The sequence below is a fragment of the Engystomops pustulosus genome, chromosome 8, assembly GCF_040894005.1.
Source record: "Engystomops pustulosus chromosome 8, aEngPut4.maternal, whole genome shotgun sequence".
Classification (NCBI taxonomy): domain Eukaryota; kingdom Metazoa; phylum Chordata; class Amphibia; order Anura; family Leptodactylidae; genus Engystomops; species Engystomops pustulosus.
Window position 1 is genome coordinate 51,053,575 of NC_092418.1, and position 18,293 is coordinate 51,071,867.

Here is an 18,293-nt window from a genome sequence, read left to right on the forward strand (position 1 = left end):
AGCAAATAACTGATATTGTTTGTGAAATAAAGGTATACAACTTTCCAATATAATTTCTGTATCAATTCCTCAATCAATGGTTTTCTAAACTAGTTGCTGTTCTTCTGTAGGAAGCTTCATCATTTACTTCCAGTGGATAAAGATCTGTCCATGGTGATGTGATGAACACACAGGTGCACAAGTTGTTAGTATCACTCAGATCTAATTACCCTTGTGATAATAACAAACGTTGCACCTGCGTGTGCATCCCATAACCATGGGCCGATTTCTATCTACCAGACGTAAACCTAGAAGCTTTCTATAGAAGGACGGCAAGCGGAGATCTAGAAAACAGTGAGGAATTGATACAGAAAGTATATTGGTAAATTGTATAACTGAATTTACACAATATCAATTATTTGCTGAAAGTGGACAACCAATTTAATATATTCTTTTTTCACTATAAACTACAAATATGTAGTTTCAGATCGACTTATCTTTTGGGCAGAATGTTTGGTCCTCTGTGGTCCCACACTGAGGTTCTCTGTTAGTCCTCCTATGATGGCGCTGTGAAGGCATGGGGGAAAAATGACAAGGTCCTCTTCTTGTTTCCCGTGCTCCGGCTCCGTATTCAGGTCCCCGTGTGCTTTCGACACACACACTCACACACACTATGACGTCAGCTGCTTTCCGACATCATCGTTTGTGCACCGTTTCAGCAGGCGGCTGACTTCATAAAGTGGGTGCCGGCATCGCGCAGGGACCCCTAAGCCTGAGTCGGAGCACTGGAAGCAAGAAGTGGACCTGCAGGGGTTTTTTTTTTATAGACTCGAGTATGAGCAGAGTTTGCTTATACTCAAGTATATATGGTAATTACTCTGCCTCCCACACACTTCTGCTTTACTTGTTTTATATACCCACTTGTATAAAAGACACTTATCCACAGACTCAATTAATCAGTCCGACTCTAACCTCTACAACATGGGCAAGACCAAAGAGCTTTTTAAGGTCAGGGACCAAATCATAGACCTGTACAAGGCTGAATTGGGCTACAAAACCAAAAATAAGAGGCTGGGTGAGAATGAGAAAACTGTTGGTGCAATAATAAGAAAATGTCAAAAATACTAAATTGACATTGATTTGGGGCACCATTAAAAATTTCACGTCATCGGTGAAGCTCAGTGGACGAGTTAAAAAGCATTGCAAATACAATGGGAAAACCGCAACTCAAAACATATCTGCATTTTATTAATTATTAAAAATGATGTGTTTGCAATGCATTTCAAAATGCAATGCAAACATATAGTTTCAGTGTGGCCAAAAAATGTACATTTAATAATCCCATGTAGCAGGAGGTGGGCCCCCCAAATCAATTTCACTGGTGGGCTTTTGGTTTCCCAGGCTCACCCTGGATTGCTGCGTCCGTAAAAATCTATACAATAAAACAGATTTAAAGCACAATTGTCAAGAGAAAACAGTCTCAAAATCCCCTGAATATATTAGTGTTTCAAAGTTATAATCCCTTATAGTGACACATGTACACATTGAAAAAGCAGGACTGGTTTTTAAGGCTTCAGAGGGTTAAGACTGATAGTGTAAGTTAATACTGATGCAAATACGTGTAAAACTGTGAAGTGTAAATTAACATCAATGCAAATAGGTTTAAGACTTGTCAAAATCTCAGAAGAAAAGTCACTCAACTCCTCAAAATATATAACCAAAGTCTCGGCTCCATCTCAATACATCCACATTTGACACAGGTGCAGTACATCCAATAGAAATAGGAAAAAGGTTAGATATCCTTGGCGTTATTCACACTATTCCGTCTCTCCAAAATTCAGAACATGGTTTTTTTAAGCATGCACAATAGATGTAAGTCGGGGGCTAAAATGCAGCAGATGGATACTGTTGATAGAAGCGATATACCCTAGTGCAAATCACTCTACATTTTTAAAAGGTTTGTTTATTGTATCTTCTCATATTTCCATAAAAATGATGTGCATATGAAAAAGCTCAACTATCGAGCTACACCACCACTTTCCATGGCGTCCCCCATGACGGCCCCAACTGGAGGATGACCCTTGACCTCTGTAGGGACAGGAAGCAGAGAGGTTAAATGCCCCTCCCCGCATCCACACTCCAGGGCAGGGAGTAGAGAGAGGTTTTCTCTCCTCGCTTCCCATTAGTTGGGACAGTGAGGGGGGACACCATGGTTCGGGACCTATCCCTTACCCTGCGCAGTTCCGGGCCTCGATCGGGTTGCGGCCCCTTCCTCTGCCCATCAGGATCTGCGTCCTCCTCCGGCTCTGCCCGCAGCTCCTGGAGCCTAGGACACCCGGAACGCGCGCTCCCGCGAACTTCCGGCCGGCCCCGGCGTCAACTTCCGGTGGAGTGACGAAACCGGATGTGACGTCAAAGCCGCGCGACCCGGAAGCAGGATCGCGGGGCGGTAAGTTTAAATTGCTCTAGCGTGGTAATCGCGTTGATCTGAGGTCTAATCTTCATACCGGAGCGTACCTCTAACCCGCTGCTGTGAGCTTAAGGTTTTTTTTGGCGTTTATTCAGGTCGGTTCTTTTACCTTCCATCTTTCTGAGCCATACACACTTGTATACTATGTTGTGCATTCTGACATGGGCCACATTTACTTTATAGACCTCGGTGGATCTCTCCTGGCTTACCCGTACCAGGTAAAATCCTACCTTTTAACTATTGCAGTGCTGATCCCCAGGCCTTCAATTGTTATTATTATGTTCTAGGCTGGCTGGTTACTATAGTTCCTCTAGGATGGAACCCTGCAATTTGGAGGCCTCAGGCTTGGACCTCATATCCCTACCTCCTGTGAGTAGGGGTTAAAGGGATAGGGTGGTGGGTCAACCGCATGTCCCATTCATAGCACCTCCTTATCCGGGCTCTCCTTTCCTTGACAGGATCCCAAGGAAAAGGAAAAAGGCTGTGCTAAGGAGCAATCCTCGTCTGAAAGGAAGAAAACGGCTCATAAAAAATGCAACTTGTGTTTTGAAAAGCTGCCGAGTGCATATAAGAAACCAGTGTGCAAAAAATGCCTGGATAATTTGTTGTGTGAGGAAAGGACCTCAATCATGGATGAGATGCGCAGTTTTATCCAGGAGGAAGTACGATAATCGGTTTCATAATCCTTGGCTGCCTTTACCCCCCAGGAGCCACCTCAAAAGCGACAAAGGATAGTGGACTCATCCTCTGACCCCACTTCAGACTCTGAAGGAGCTACAGTCAAGGATTCTTTGGAGTTTGATACGTCCCCCTCCACCTCTGCAAATAAGATGGAGTCAAGATATCTACTGGTCTCTGAAGACCTAGAGCCCCTCTTAAAGGCCGTAAGGGATACCCTGAAAATAGATGAGGTAGAAGAGACGCAGTCCATCCAGGATGAGCTCTTTGGTTTGCTTAAGGTCAAGAAAAGGCGTGTATTCCCAATCAACAATACACTCAGAGATCTGATTCTGGAAGAATGGAGGGATCCGGAGAATAAAATTTCGTTATCCAAGACAGGGGGTTTCTACTCAGTGCCAGTAACTCCGCCCCGAGTTTCAGGAAGCAATGACGCCAAGGGGGGAGGAAGACTGTTGAATTTTCATCAGCAATGGAGCCAAATAACATCAAACCCCTGGATCCTATCTATCCTCCAGGACAGCTACAAGATAGAATTGACCGCTCTTCCTCCCACAAACTACGTCCTGACCAAGCAACCCTCTCGGGACCTGTTACTCTAACCCTGGACAGAAGTACAGAAGTTGATAGAGCTGGATGTGATTATCCCTGTACCTCCAGAACATCAAAGAAGAGGACATTACTCTCCATTGTTCCTCATAAAAAAAAACGAACGGGAAGTCCAGAATGATCTGCAACCTGAAAGGGTTAAACAAGTATGTCCACTACAGGAAGTTCAAAATGGAGACCGTCTCTTCCGCTTCAGCTCTAATCCAACGCCAGGCGTTCATGTGCACGATAGACCTGAAGGAAGCCTACTACCACGTCCCAATATACCCCAATTCGCAGAAGTTTCTCAGGTTCGCAGTTCTGTCACCAGAAGGCGAGGAAGTTCACTTTCAATACAAAGCCCTTCCCTTCGGAATATCATCTGCACCAAGAGCCTTTTCAAGATTATGGTCGAGGTAGTAGCGTTCCTGAGAAAAGAAGGAATATCCATCATTCCGTACCTGGACAATTATCTGGTAATAAGTGCCTCAAGTCAAGAGCTGATTCTTCACAGAGATTTCACCATGAAGACTCTTCAGCAGCTAGGCTGGGTTATCAACACAGAAAAATCCAACCTAGACCCAAGCACGAATGTGGTATTCCTAGGAGTGCTAATAGACTCCACACAACAGATGTCTTTTCTCCCGCCGGGGAAAAGAGAAAGTCTAATTCTCCAGGTAAAGGCATTCCAGAAGAAGAAGTGCTGCTCCATAAAGGAGGCGATGAGGATCCTCGGACTCATGACTGCGTGCATCCAGTGCGTACAATGGAGTCAAAGCCACACAAGGACACTACAAAACTGGGCGCTGTCCTCCTGGGACAAAGATCCTCGTCACCTAAACCAGAAGGTGGAAATTCCCCTTTCAGTTTCACGGTCTGTGGACTGGTGTACAGATCCGACAAGTCTGGAAAAAGGAGTTCCCTGGCATCCTTGGCCAGTTACAGCTATACAGACGGGCGCAAGTCAGTCGCGGTGGGGAGCGATTGTCGCAGGTCATCCTGTTCAAGGACTGTGGCCAGATTCTGTAAAATCCCGTTCCTCAAATTATCGGGAGTTAAGAGCTGTGCTGGAAACCCTAAGATCTCGGACAACGTCACTACGGTGACATACTTACGTCACCAAGGGGGAACCAAAATTCCGGGTCTCCTGGCACTCTCAAGCAAGATCTTTGCCTGGGCGGAAGACAATCTTCAATCCCTCTCCTCCATTCACCTCAGGGGGGAAGAAAATCAGGCGGCAGACTTCCTCGGTCGAAAGAAAATCGATCAGAACGAGTGGTGTCTGAACGAAGACATCTTCCTTCAGTTAACGAGGAGGTGGGGACAACAGTCAATAGACCTGTTTGCCTCCAGCAAGAACGCGAAGCTCACGCATTTTTTCTCTCTGTAACCCACAGTTCCCTTCAGCCAAAGGGACGCATTCAGCCAGTCCTGGGGGTGGGGGGGGGCTGTTACTGTATGCCTTTCCCCCAATACCTCTTGTGTCCCGAGTCATACAAAAAATCCAGAAAGACCGGGCGGAAGTTATACTCGTAGTGCCTTGGTGGCCAAAAAGGAACTGGTTTCCTTGGCTAAAAAAGTTGCCGCTGGCGAATCCATTACTGCTACCACCTCGTCCCGATCTCCTGTTCCAGGGTCCAGTCCTTCATCCCAATGCGCAGGCTCTCCAGCTCGCTGCATGGATCCTCAAAAGAAGATACTAACAGCCCAGGGGCTATCTGACAAGGTAATCTCCACGATGAAGGCCAGTCGTAAGGTGGTCACCCACAGAATTGACTCCAGAATATGGATGAAATTCGTGTCTTTCTGCGGCTCAGTTCCTCCTAACCAGTTGTCTCCTAACATATCGCAGATACTGGATTTCCTGCAAGCAGGATTTGGGCTGAAGACAAGTTCACTCAAGGTCCAGGTGTCGGCCCTTAGTGCCTTCTTTGATACATCCCTGGCGGAGCACAAGTGGATCCAGAGGTTCGTGAAAGCTACCTCCAGGTTAAGACCTCGCTTAAAACAAAACATCCCAAACTGGGATCTGTCTCTGGTGTTAAATCACCTGATGGGGCCTCCATTTGAGCCCTTAGAGAATACCGACCTTAGAAGCCTAACCCTTAAGCTGACCTTCCTTATAGCCATAACCTCAGCTAGACGACTAGGGGAGATTCAGGCTCTCTCCCTCAGAGAGCCTTATCTTCGAGTTCTGGAAGATAGAGTAATTCTAACTCTAGATAAGACTTTCACGCCCAAGGTGTCTTCCAGTTTTCATCGCAATCAAGAAATTGTGTTGCCTTCTTTTTGCCAAAACCCAAAGAACAGTAAGGAGTCAGCATGGCATACTCTGGATGTGAGGAGATGTCTTCTCCACTACCTGGACATCTCTAAGCCTTGGAGAAAGGACGACAACATCCTCCTGCAGTACACGGGGAAGAACAAGGGGAAGAAAGCTTCATGGGCTGAAAAACGTGTGGCTTCTCTAGTAGTAGTCTAGCCAGTTAACGTTCGCTAGACACTACAGATTAGGCGTCCAAAGCACCAGGGACCAGGCCTTCGGTAGGAAGGTCTTGCAGGCAGTTGTAGAAGTACTGGTACTGGTAATCTGGTACATCTCCAATAGGGGCCGTCATGGGGGACGCCATGGAAAAGAAGAATTATTCTCACCGTTCGGTTTCCATTAGTCCACCATGACAGCCCCTATATTTTCCCGTCCCCTTTTGCTTTATAAGACAGAGCAGTCTTTAGTATTGTTATTATTTAACATGTTGTATCTGTGTGACATAACATACAATAAATGGGTTGCATCCACAGCCGGTGTAGTTATTTGGTAGCCACTGGAGTGTGGATGCGGGGAGGGGCATTTAACCTCTCTGCTTCCTGTCCCTACAAAGGTCAAGGGTCATCCTCTAGTTGGGGCCGTCATGGTGGACTAATGGAAACCGAATTAACGGTGAGAATAATTCTCCTTTTCATACATAAAGTTATACAGAAAGTGTTCTCTTAATATTTACTATGGACACACCTACTTTTGCATATACATCCCATACATTAAATTTACAGAAAATATTTTGCTAAAAAAAAATTCTGTAAAATAAATGTAACGCTGGGAAAAACCTATGTTATGAATTTTTTGGAGAAGGAATAGTGTAATAATAACGACCAGGATATCTAGAACGTGAATCTGTGGAGAAACCTTTTTCCTGTTTCTATTGGATGTACTGCACCTATGTCAAACGTGGATGTGGTGAGACGGAGCCGAGACTTTGATTATATATTTTGAAGGTTGAGCGTCTTTTCTTCTGAGATTTTGGCTTTTGATATTGGTGTATTCGGAAACTAACCATTTTGTAAAGTCTGATTCTCCGAAAGCACTTTACTGTAATGATTAACAACATGAGGACAAAAACATACTTTATATTTTAGGTTTAAGACCAGTAATTTAACTTAACACTGCATTATGCCTGAACGGCAAACCATACTGCAACAGCATCTTTCAGATTTTGATGGACCATCTATACTATAGAATACAGAACTAGTAATAAAGAAAAGCTTCCACACCTCGTCCTGGGTAATCGCAGGTGCAGTAATCATGAAGTGATCCAGCATGCCACTTCAAACAGACAAACCTGACTTTTTTTTCCTGTTACAAAGTTCACCATATGGGATGATTGTTTATATATTTTAACAGGCTGGGTATTGGTACACGGAGACAAATAAAATGTTTATGATTTTAGGGTTGCTCTGTTATGTGATGTTATGTCATTTGTGAAAAGTAACATGAGGTAGTAAATTTATGTATAACCTCATCTCTGCTACATCTGCCCCATGTTTCCCCCTCTCCTCACACAGCCCCATACTCATTTACTTAGCCCCCCTCATGTTTCCCCCCCTTTTATTTATGTTCAATCAATTTTATTAAAGTTGTCAAAGAAACAAGTCAGATATCACAGAGAAAACCACGTAGGAATACAAAGTCGTAACCAACAATATGTACGGAATAAGTGATACATAAGGAATTTCGCACAGGGACATATATTTGGCATATTTAGAAGAGGATGACTGTTGCCGCAGAGGATCAGATGAGTAAATCATATTGAGGCCAATGCTTTTAGAACTGACGGATACAGAGGCCTCAAACCAGGGTGGGGTTCCGAACACTCTGTGACCTGTCAATTCAGTGTATGCCCATATCTCAGCACAGAGAACACAGTATCATCTTGAAAGCAATATAGGAGAACTTCCAGCTGTGGAGATGCCATCAGAGATTCTAGGCCTAGGAAAAGTACTATGATTACCAATACTTTTCTTGTGTGATACACCGCATTATGGTTCCTATTAAGGAGACTATAAGTCCAATGCAAGGGGCCAAAAAAGACATTCATACAGACGAAAAACATTTAAGGATTTATACACAAACAAGGGATAACCAGCAAAGGAGGCAGGTGAGGGGGAAAGGAGAGGAAAGGTGAGAAAGTTATCTAGGGAGGTAGAGGGGGGGGGGGAGTAGGGAGAAGGCAGGCATCACCCCTCCCCTACAGCAAGTGCCTACCTGGGCTCTAGTATATTTGAAGGTTGAGGATTCCTGAAGCAGCACCCAGGGTTGCCAAAGTTTGAGGAACTTCACTGATGTGCTATTTATATCCGCCATTATTTCTTCCATACGGAATATCTAGAGCATTTCCTGCGCCCAGTCAGAAATAGAGGGAGGAACAGAGGAACGTCACTTACAGAGGATGACTAAGCGCTCTGCCATTAAGGAGAATGTAAGCAAGCTACGCTTTGTTTCCCAATCTCACCGGGACGTATGGACAGGAAGGTTTTTCCCGGTTTACTAGCAATTGGGTCGTTCAAATAGGCCTTAGAGATCTCAAATACCTGGTTCCAGAATGGGAGAAGTTTGCTGCATGACCACTAGATATGAAACATGTCTCCCTTTTCCGTACCCCATCTCCAACGCGTGTCTGGGAATGAAGGATAGATAGAGTGCATTAGGGTCGGGACCCTACAACACCTTGAGAGTATTTTGTGGTTGCGTTCTTGCTGTGCACATGCAATTGAGAGTTTGTGTTTAAAGAGAAAGGCCTTTTTCCAGTCTTTTGCCGACAGAGATGTGCCCAACTCCTTCTCCCAGCTAGCTACATATGGCAGACTAGAGATGTCCATTTCCTTCACTAAGAGACTTTGAGATGCTGTGTTCTGGAGGGGATGTTTGGTGGAAGAGACTCTAGAAGGGCTTCAATGGGGCATTGAACATCGCCTCGGGACCGAGGTGTCCAAGGAAGGATCCTAGCTGAGAAAGTTCCAATCATAATACATGGGATGTTTCAGGCCTCATGGCTAGGTCCCTGAAGGAGGGTAACAGAGCCTCACCAAGAAGGTGATACATGCGAAGATCCTCGTGAGCCGAATGGCCTACAAAAATGAATCTAGAGTAAGTTGGCGGGAAATACGGATTTCGGAATAAGGGAGTTAGGGTGCTGAGCGACTTGGATAGAACTTTATGTTGAATGAGGTAATCCCACAGCTTCAAAATTTGTGAGAGATTGCGATTGCGGCTTCAGGACCACATGTCGGTAGAACACCCAAGGAAATATGGGATTTGGGATCGTAGAGCTATATTGCTCAATTCACACCCATTGTTCGGAGGCCTGGTGATGGTGTCAATCTAAAAACCTCACTAGAGAGGGCGCCTGATGATAGTCTAAAGTCAGGCAGGCACACCCCTCCTGCCATTTTTGACCGGACAAGGTATCGCCAACCAATTCTAATGCATTGTTCCCCATATAATGTGTAGTATTGCCGAACGGATGGATTTGAAGAAGGATAATATATCCATCTTAATGATGTTGATACGACCAAACCAAGACAGGTGTTTTTTGTTGTATAAAGAGATGTCCTTGAGTATGCGTTCCAAGATTGGCAGGTAGTTCAAGGGGTATAGATTAGAGGGGTCTTTGGGGAGCTGTATTCCCAGGTATGTGATTGAATTTGCATGCCAACAGAATGGGAAGTTCTCAATGGCTTGAGTTCCAGAGGACGATATTGAGACGTTATAACGCTTACGATTTGCTGTAGTTGATTTTGAAGTTGCTCAGTGACCCGTAGCGCTCAGATTCTATGAAAAGAGAGGGAAACTAAATACTTGCCTACATCACATATAATAGTATATCACCTGAAAATAACGCCATTTTATACTGCCGTTGGCCCACCTGGATTTTGTGTGTATTGGGGTTGTTCCGAATGGCACATGCCAGATGTTCCATCACAATGATGTGTAGCAAGGGCGAGAGAGGTCAACCTTGACGTGTGCCATTACGGACATTAATGGGACCTGAGAAGAACCCATCAACTCGGGCCCTAGTTGTGGGTCGTGTGTAAAGAGCTAGAATATTTCCCAAAAACAACTGGCCAAGTCCTATCTTTGAGAGCGCGGCTGACATGAAACCCCAGTGAACCCTATCGAGGTTCGACAGGAGGCAAGAAGGTATTGAATGTTTATGGATGTGTGCTATGAGGAGGAATGTTTTGTTTAGATTCCCCCTAGCTTTCCTGCCTCTTACAAACCCCACTTGGTCAGTATAGATCACATTTGGGAGGTGAAGAGCAAGACAGCCGGCCAGGATCTTAGAAAAAAGTCAACGTTCAAGAGCGAGATAGGTCTATAGCTAGCTGTGGATAAAGGGTCCTTTCTTGGTATCAATAGGATGCTAATGTTGGCTTCTAGTGACTGAGGGCGGAAAGCCACGGTAGGGCTTTCCCGAAAGGGGAGTTCTTGATGGCCTCAGAGATCTGTGCCTCACTAATTTCGGTCTGTAGCTCCTCTATTACCTCTGTTTCTAAACAGGGAAGTGCTGTTTATTCGATATAAGCCTTTATGTGTGCACTCAACAGGTTAGGGTCCTGATCAGCTTCCTGTCCCTTGTTGCACAGGTGACAGTAAAATGAACCAAATTCCACACTGATTTCTACCGGGTTATGGATTAAACTCCACCAACTCCCCCCCCCCTCCCCGCAGAAGAGATGCACCGGATATGTGAGTTGACTTCCTGTGGGTGTAATAGATGGGCCAAAGGCCTCCCACATTTATTGGAATGCTCATAGAGACTACTCTTGAACACAAATATTATATTTCCGCTTCGTCCCCCATGACGGCCCAACCTGGACCTGGAGGATGCCCCTTGACCTCTGCAGGGACAGGAAGAAGAGAGGTTAAATGCTCCCCCCCTTGCATCCTCCCGCCAGTGTTCTTCCTGTCCCTGCCGAGGCAGGACAAGAGAGGTGCCCTCTCTCCTCCAGGGGGGGGGGGGGACGAAGTAAAACTTACGGGTAGTCCTGGCTGGCTAAATCCCGGCGGGCTGGGGCGTTCGGTCGGCCTTGTGTCCTCCCTTTCGCCGCCCTTCCAGTCCGTTCGTCCTGGCCGCCGCTCCGCGTTCAGTGTGTGAGCGCGCGGCGGCCGAAAAAACTACATTTCCCGGCGTCCCCCGAGGTCCGATGACGACTTCCGGTCGCGTCCGGAAGTGGCGGCTCACAGGACCGCAATGCATCCCTGGGAACGGGAGCGCGGCGCAGACGAACTCTACAGGGGGATGGGCTCCCCATTAAGGTATTTAACGTCACCTGGAGCAGGTAGTCACGCTGATCTCAGGTCTAAGATCTGTGCGTGACGCTGCGGTGCTGGTTTCCTGTGCTGTGTATTTCTGAAATTTTCCTGTGCGCTTCCACGGCTCTTATGATGGCTGACGAGGCAGACCCTACCCTCCTGCATCCTCCGGTTTCTGTAAGTGGGACTTTTGTGCAGGTTTGGGTTTTTTACTGTGTGTAAAAATAGTGGGTCATTTATTATCCTCCGCTTGCCCTTTCAGGAGAAAGACCAAGGGTCTAAAGCGAAAGGCAAGGAGGATAAAGGGGATAAGACGAGCAGGTCTGAAAAACCCGAGAAAAGCCGGCTTAGAAAGTGTAACATGTGTGCCCACTCTATGTCCGACTCATACAAAAAGCCGATTTGCAAGTCTTGCATCGACAATTTTATGAGAGAGGAAAAGACATCCTTCTTAGATGAATTAAAGGGGTTTATCGAGGAGAAAATAAGCTCTTCAGTGGCCGCTGCTACGTCCAGGCCTCCACCGAGTAAGAAACCTAGTAAGCCCCTCTATATCTGAGGGGGGGGATGATTCTGAAGCTCCCTCTTGCTCATACGTAGAAGATGATGATCCTACGGATTCACAAAAAACAGAAGATTCACGTCATCTGTTTCAGTTTGAGGAACTCGATGGTCTCTTAAAAGCAATTAGACAGACCTTGGAAATCGAGGAGATTCTTCCCCCTAGATCTAAAGAGGAGGAACTTTTTGGGGGACTGAAGGCAAAACGCCAGAGGGTGTTTCCCCTGAATGACACGTTAAAGGAGCTGGTTTCTGAGGAGTGGCAAGAGCCAGAAAAAAGGGTTATCGTGTCCAAAAACTTTAAAAAGAGACTTGTTTTCGAGCCCGAGGAGTCTAAAGTATGGGACACTTGTCCAAAGATGGATGTGCAAGTTACCAAAATAGTAAAGAAGACTGACCTTCCTTTTGAGGACGCGGCCCAATTAAAGGACCCTATGGACAGGAAGTCTGACTCCCTGTTGAGAAAGGCCTGGGAGACCTCCATGCTCAGTCTGAAAACTAGCTTGGCTTCCACCTCAGTCGCAAGGAACTTGCTGTACTGGCTGAATGAGTTGGAATCCCACATCAAGGAGGGGACTCCGAGATCAACTATCTTGGAGAACTTTCCTTTGCTGAAATCTGCAACAGCCTTCCTCGCAGATTCTGCTGCCGAGGGAATTCGTTTCGCTTCAAAGGAGGGAGCACTTACTAACTCTACCCGACGGGCGCTGTGGCTAAAACAGTGGAACGGGGACATTAGATCCAAGGCAAAGCTGTGCAGTCTTCCCTTCTCAGGGGAGTTTGTGTTTGGCCCAGAGTTGGATGCTATACTTGAGAGAGCATCAGATAAGAAAAAGGGCTTCCCTGAGAGATCGATACCCAAGAAGCAGCCCTTTCGGGACTTCAAAAAGGATTCCTACAAGGATAAAGGGAAAAGGGGACGCTGGAGCTACCCGAAAGGAGGTAAAGGGAGAGGGTTTCTGTTCTCCACCCCAACAGACCCTAATAGAAACAAAAAACAATGATGCCATAGTAGGGGGAAGGTTGCTAAGATTCAGAGGAGAATGGACAAAGGTCACTTCAAATCCCTGGGTCTTAGATATATTACTGCATGGTTACAACATCGAATTCCTCAGACTTCCCCCTACGAAATATATGCCACCTTCACCTTCCATGTCACTTACATCCCACAGCTTAATATGGCAAGAAGTAGCTTCTCTTTTGTCTTCTGGAGTGATTATACCTGTTCCACAGGATCAAGAGAAATCCGGTTTTTACTCTTCTCTTTTTTTGGTAAAGAAACCGAATGGCACAAACCGACTAATCATCAACCTGAGAGGTCTCAACGAGTTTATCGTCTACCGGAAATTCAGGATGGAGTCGGTAAGATCAGCCACACACATTATTCACCAAGATGCATTAATGTGCACTATAGACTTAAAGGATGCATATTATCACATCCCTATACACCATTTCTCACAAAGGTTTTTAAGGTTTTCTGTCTTGTCTCCAGAGGGTGCTACACTACACTTTCAATTCTGTGCACTCCCCTTCGGAATATCTTCTGCACCAAGGACCTTTACAAAGGTGATGGCAGAGGTGGTGGCGTCTCTCAGACTACAGGACGTACTGATCATCCCGTACCTAGACGACCTGCTTATTGTTGGCCAAGACAGGGGGAGCTTACTCTTCTCCAGAGATCTCACCCTAGAAACCTTAAAAAGACTGGGATGGATAGTAAACTACCAGAAGTCAGAACTTTCCCCAGCTACTGTGAGGAAATTCCTGGGTGTAAACCTGAACTCAGTTTACCAAATGTCGTTCCTTCCACAGGACAAAGGAGACCACATCAAGGATCTGATAACAAGGTTCAGGAGAAAGTCAGTGATCTCTATCAGAGAAGCTATGAAGATTCTGGGCTCCCTAACAGCCTGCATCTCCTCGGTAGCCTGGTGTCAGGCCCATTCCAGAATACTCCAGGGATGGATCTTAAGATCCTGGAACAGAAAACAGGAGGATCTGGACAGGAAAATCCCAATCCCACCTGCCGTCAAGGAGGACCTGCTATGGTGGTTGGAAGACGGAAATCTGAGGAAAGGGATCTTCTGGTCAAACAGCCCTTACATCCCAATCCAGACAGACGCGAGCCAGAGGGGCTGGGGGGCAGTGATGCCTCAGCAATTTTCCCAGGGTACCTGGACAGAGGAGATTACAAGAAGATCCTCAAATTTCCGAGAGTTGCAAGCAGTATGGGAAGCACTCAGCGCGAACACTCCTCTTCTTGCCCACCAACACCTCCTAATTCTATCAGACAATACAACTACGGTCTCCTACATAAAAAGACAAGAAGGAACCAGGTCTCCTCTCCTGAGTACCCTAGCTCGGAAAATATTTTTGTGGGCAGAACAACACACTCTGTCAATTTCTGCCACTCATCTAAAGGGCACGGAGAATTCAAGGGCAGACTTTCTAAGCAGAAGAAAGATCCTACCAAACGAGTGGAGCCTCAAGGAGGAGATCTTCCAGGGGCTAACATCTTTGTGGGGTTATCCTCTAGTGGACTTGTTCGCAACAAGGGAGAATACCAAATGCCTGCATTATTTTTCTCTGGAAAAAGGGGAGAACAGGGAACGGCTGGACGCCTTCTCTCACTCCTGGGACATTCCACTAGTCTACGCCTTCCCCCCAATTCCCCTGATCGCCAGGGTCCTGAGGAAAATATTTCAGGAAAATACCAGAGCCATCTTCATCTGTCCGAACTGGCCGAAGAAAAGCTGGTACCCACTCTTGAAGAAGATGTCACCAGAGAATCCAGTCATTCTTCCGCTATCAGAGGACCTTCTACATCAGGGTCCAATCCATCATCCAAACCCAGGGAAATTACAGCTGTCTGCCTGGATCCTGAATCCAGCTTCTTAAGCTCTCAGGGACTCTCATCTGAAGTCATCAAGACCCTGAAGGCAAGTAGAAAACCAGTCACCTTTGCCATCTATCATAAGATATGGAAGAGGTTCTGTTCCTTCTGTAAGGACAGTCCACCTTCCCAAGCTAACCTTAATATTTTGCAGGTGCTTGAATTTCTTCAGAAGGGTTTGGAGTTGGGTTTGTCTACCAGCACCCTGAAGGTCCAGGTGTCGGCGCTTAGTGTCTTCTTCGACCAGCCTCTCATCGAGCACAGGTGGGTCAAGAGATTTATTAAAGCTGCCTCTAGGTTAAAGCCTCAGACTGTCAAAAAATCATCAGCATGGGACTTAACTCTAGTTTTGAATGCCTTAATGAAGGAACCATTTGAACCTATTGATTCCTCCAGTGTTAAAAACCTGACACTTAAGACAGTTTTCCTGATAGCCATCACTTCTGCTAGAAGGTTAGGTGAACTTCAGGCTATATCAATTAGGGAACCCTACATGAAAATTCTAGATGATAGAATTGTTTTGATGTTGGATCCAAATTTTGTTCCCAAGGTGGTTTCTGACTTTCATAGGAATCAGGAGATTATCCTACCCTCCTTCTGTGAGAACCCTTCTTCGGCAAGAGAACGCGAATGGAGTTCTTTGGATGTAAGACGTTCTGTCCTAAAATACCTACAGATTACAGAGGCCTGGCGTATTGACTCTAACCTTTTCATCCAATTTCAGGGGAAAAATAAGGGGAGGAAGGCGTCGAAGGCGACTATTGCAAGATGGCTGAGACTGGCAATTGCCTCATGTTACGACCTACAGAAAAGCCCGATACCAGCAGGAATCCGAGCTCACTCGACCAGGGCTATGTCCACTTCTTGGGCGGAAAGAAGAGGAGCGTCACTAGATCAGATTTGCAGAGCTGCAACGTGGTCTTCATCCACGACATTCTCCAAGCATTATAGGCTGGACTTGCACTTGTCAAAAGACCTATCATTTGGACGCAAGGTGTTACAGGCTGTAATCCCTCCCTAAAAAAGCTTACTAATTTTGTAAGTCTCCAGGTTGGGCCGTCATGGGGGACGAAGCGGAAATTGTGAATTAGATTACTCACCGGTAATTCTATTTCCGTTAGTCCACCATGACGGCCTATATATTTTCCCTCCCAGCTGGATTTATTCCTTTCTTTGTGTTGTTATTTCCAGATAATTTTCCTTTGTATGTGGAGCAAACATACTAAATAAATCTGGTTGTATCTTCCTCAGCATGGTTATTTTGTAATCACTGGCGGGAGGATGCAAGGGGGGGAGCATTTAACCTCTCTTCTTCCTGTCCCTGCAGAGGTCAAGGGGCATCCTCCAGGTCCAGGTTGGGCCGTCATGGTGGACTAACGGAAATAGAATTACCGGTGAGTAATCTAATTCACAATTTTCACATGATCTGTTGCCCACTGGTTTTTTATGTGTGTATGTCAGATGTTTGTATCACATACAGAAATACAAGTGCAATCATAGTATGAGTAACAAAAGTATTTATTGACAGTATGAGTTAATGCAGTAAGTAACCCTTCTTCTTCAAGACCTCTGCAATTCGCCCTGGCATGCTCTCAATCAACTTCTGGACCAAATCCTGACTGAAAGCAGTCCATTCTTGCACAATCAATGCTTGCATTTTGTCACAATTTCTTGGTTTTTGTTTGTCCATCCGTCTCTTGATGATTGACCACAAGTTCTCAATGGGATTAAAATCTGGGGAGTTTCCAGGCCATGGACCCAAAATCTCAATGTTTTGTTCCCTAAGCCATTTAGTTATCACCTTTGCTTTATGGCAAGGTGCTCCATCATGCTGGAAAAGACATTGTTGATCACCAAACTGCTCTTGGATGGTTGGGAGAAGTTGCTCTTGGAGGACATTCTGGTACTATTCTTTATTCATGGATGTGTTTTTAGGCAAGACTGTTAGAGAGCTGATTCCCTTGGCTGAGAAGCAACCCCACATATGAATGGTTGCAGGATGCTTTACAGTTGGCATGAGACAAGACTGGTGGTATCGCTCACCTTGTCTTCTCTGAACAAGCTGTTTTCCAGATGTTCCAAACAATCGGAAAGGGGATTCATTAGAGAAAATGACTTTACCCCAGTCCTCAGCAGTCCACTCCCTGTACCTTTTGCAGAATATTAGTCTGTCCCTGATGTTTTTTCTGGAGAGAAGTGGCTTCTTTGCTGCCGTCTTTGACACCAGGCCTTGCTCCAAGAGTATCCGCCTCACAATGATTGCAGATGCACTCACACCTGCCTGTTGCCATTCCTGAGCAAGCTCTGCACTGCTGGTAGCCCGATCCCGAAGCTGAAACATATTAAGAGACAGTCCTGGAGCTTGCTGGTCCTGGAGCTTTTTGGCCCTGGAACCTCTCTCCTTCAATTCCTTGATGATGGGATACATTGTTGACTGAGGTGCAATCTTTCTAGCTGCGATACTGTTCCCTGTTATGCCAGTTTTGGACTGCACGTGTTTCTCTACAGATAACCATGGTTAACAGAAGAGAAACAATGATGCCAAGCACCAGCCTCCTTTTAAAGTGTCCAGTGGTGTCCCCAGCCCTGTCCCCATCAATACCCACACCTGTGTTAATGGTGCATTCACTAAAACGATGTTAGCTGCTCCTTATAAATGATGTTAGCTGCTCCTACAATGAAGTTGAAATGTGTTTTGGAGGAAAAAGTTCATTTTCTAGGCAAATATTAACTTTGCAATTAATTGCTGTTAAGCTGATCACTCTTTATAGCATTCTGTTGTATATTCAAATTGCCATTATAAAACCTGATGCACTAGACTTCATAAAAATTAACATTTGTATCATTCTCAAAACTTATGGCCATGACTGTAGAATATTGAGTTGTTTGAGTAGCGATGTCAGAATTTTCCCTCTTCAATCTGATCCCAGATTAAGGACTGAGTCCTTAATGTCCTGGACACAGAGAGCATCTTTGAGCAGGTTATCATTGAGGCACCATGACCAAGGCCGGGAAAAGACATGGGGTACCGTAAGTGAGAGAGAAATGGTCTGATAACACTATATTGCCAACAGAGGCGGTTGGTTCCCAAGTGTGTAGTCTCTATCACCTGGGTGTAATATCCGCCAAATCTCCACTAGCCGCAGATCGTGCAAATCCTTCTTGAGGGGAACCAGCTGTTAAAATGAAATGTGGCTCTTCTCTGGAGAAGGATCGAATCTAACATCTAGAGGGAAATTAAAGTCACCTCCTACCACCAACATCCCCTCCAAGAATTCCGATAAGGTTGCCAGAATTCATCTGCATGTGGCCACTGAGGAACGTTTGGGCAAATATAGGTTAGCAAAAGTGAAAGTTTGACCATAAATCTGAAGTTTAAGGAAGACATATTTACCTGCTTCATCCATCTCTTCACCCAGGACCACGTGAGAGAATGTGTGGTGGATTACAATTGACATGCCATTGGAGCGGGACTCAGGGTTAGTGCCGTGGAACCAGGCTTTGAAATATCGGTCCCTAATCGCTGGAGATTGGCT

The 18,293-nt window shown here is 45.6% G+C and overlaps 2 protein-coding genes across 5 annotated transcripts in view; both read left to right on the top strand.

Moving 5' to 3' along the window:
- The window catches only part of TNRC18 (trinucleotide repeat containing 18), a 282,299-nt gene that overhangs the window by 115,986 nt on the left and 148,020 nt on the right, over positions 1-18,293 (top strand). The gene's annotated exons all lie outside the window — the stretch shown is intronic.
- LOC140075522 (uncharacterized) lies at positions 11,680-16,099 on the top strand. Its single transcript, XM_072121598.1, has 6 exons — positions 11,680-11,830; positions 11,904-12,610; positions 13,143-13,226; positions 13,357-13,430; positions 13,516-15,403; positions 15,482-16,099. The coding sequence occupies exons 1-6, from the start codon at positions 11,680-11,682 to the stop codon at positions 15,776-15,778; spliced, it is 3,201 nt and encodes a 1,066-aa protein (XP_071977699.1). The 3' UTR covers positions 15,779-16,099.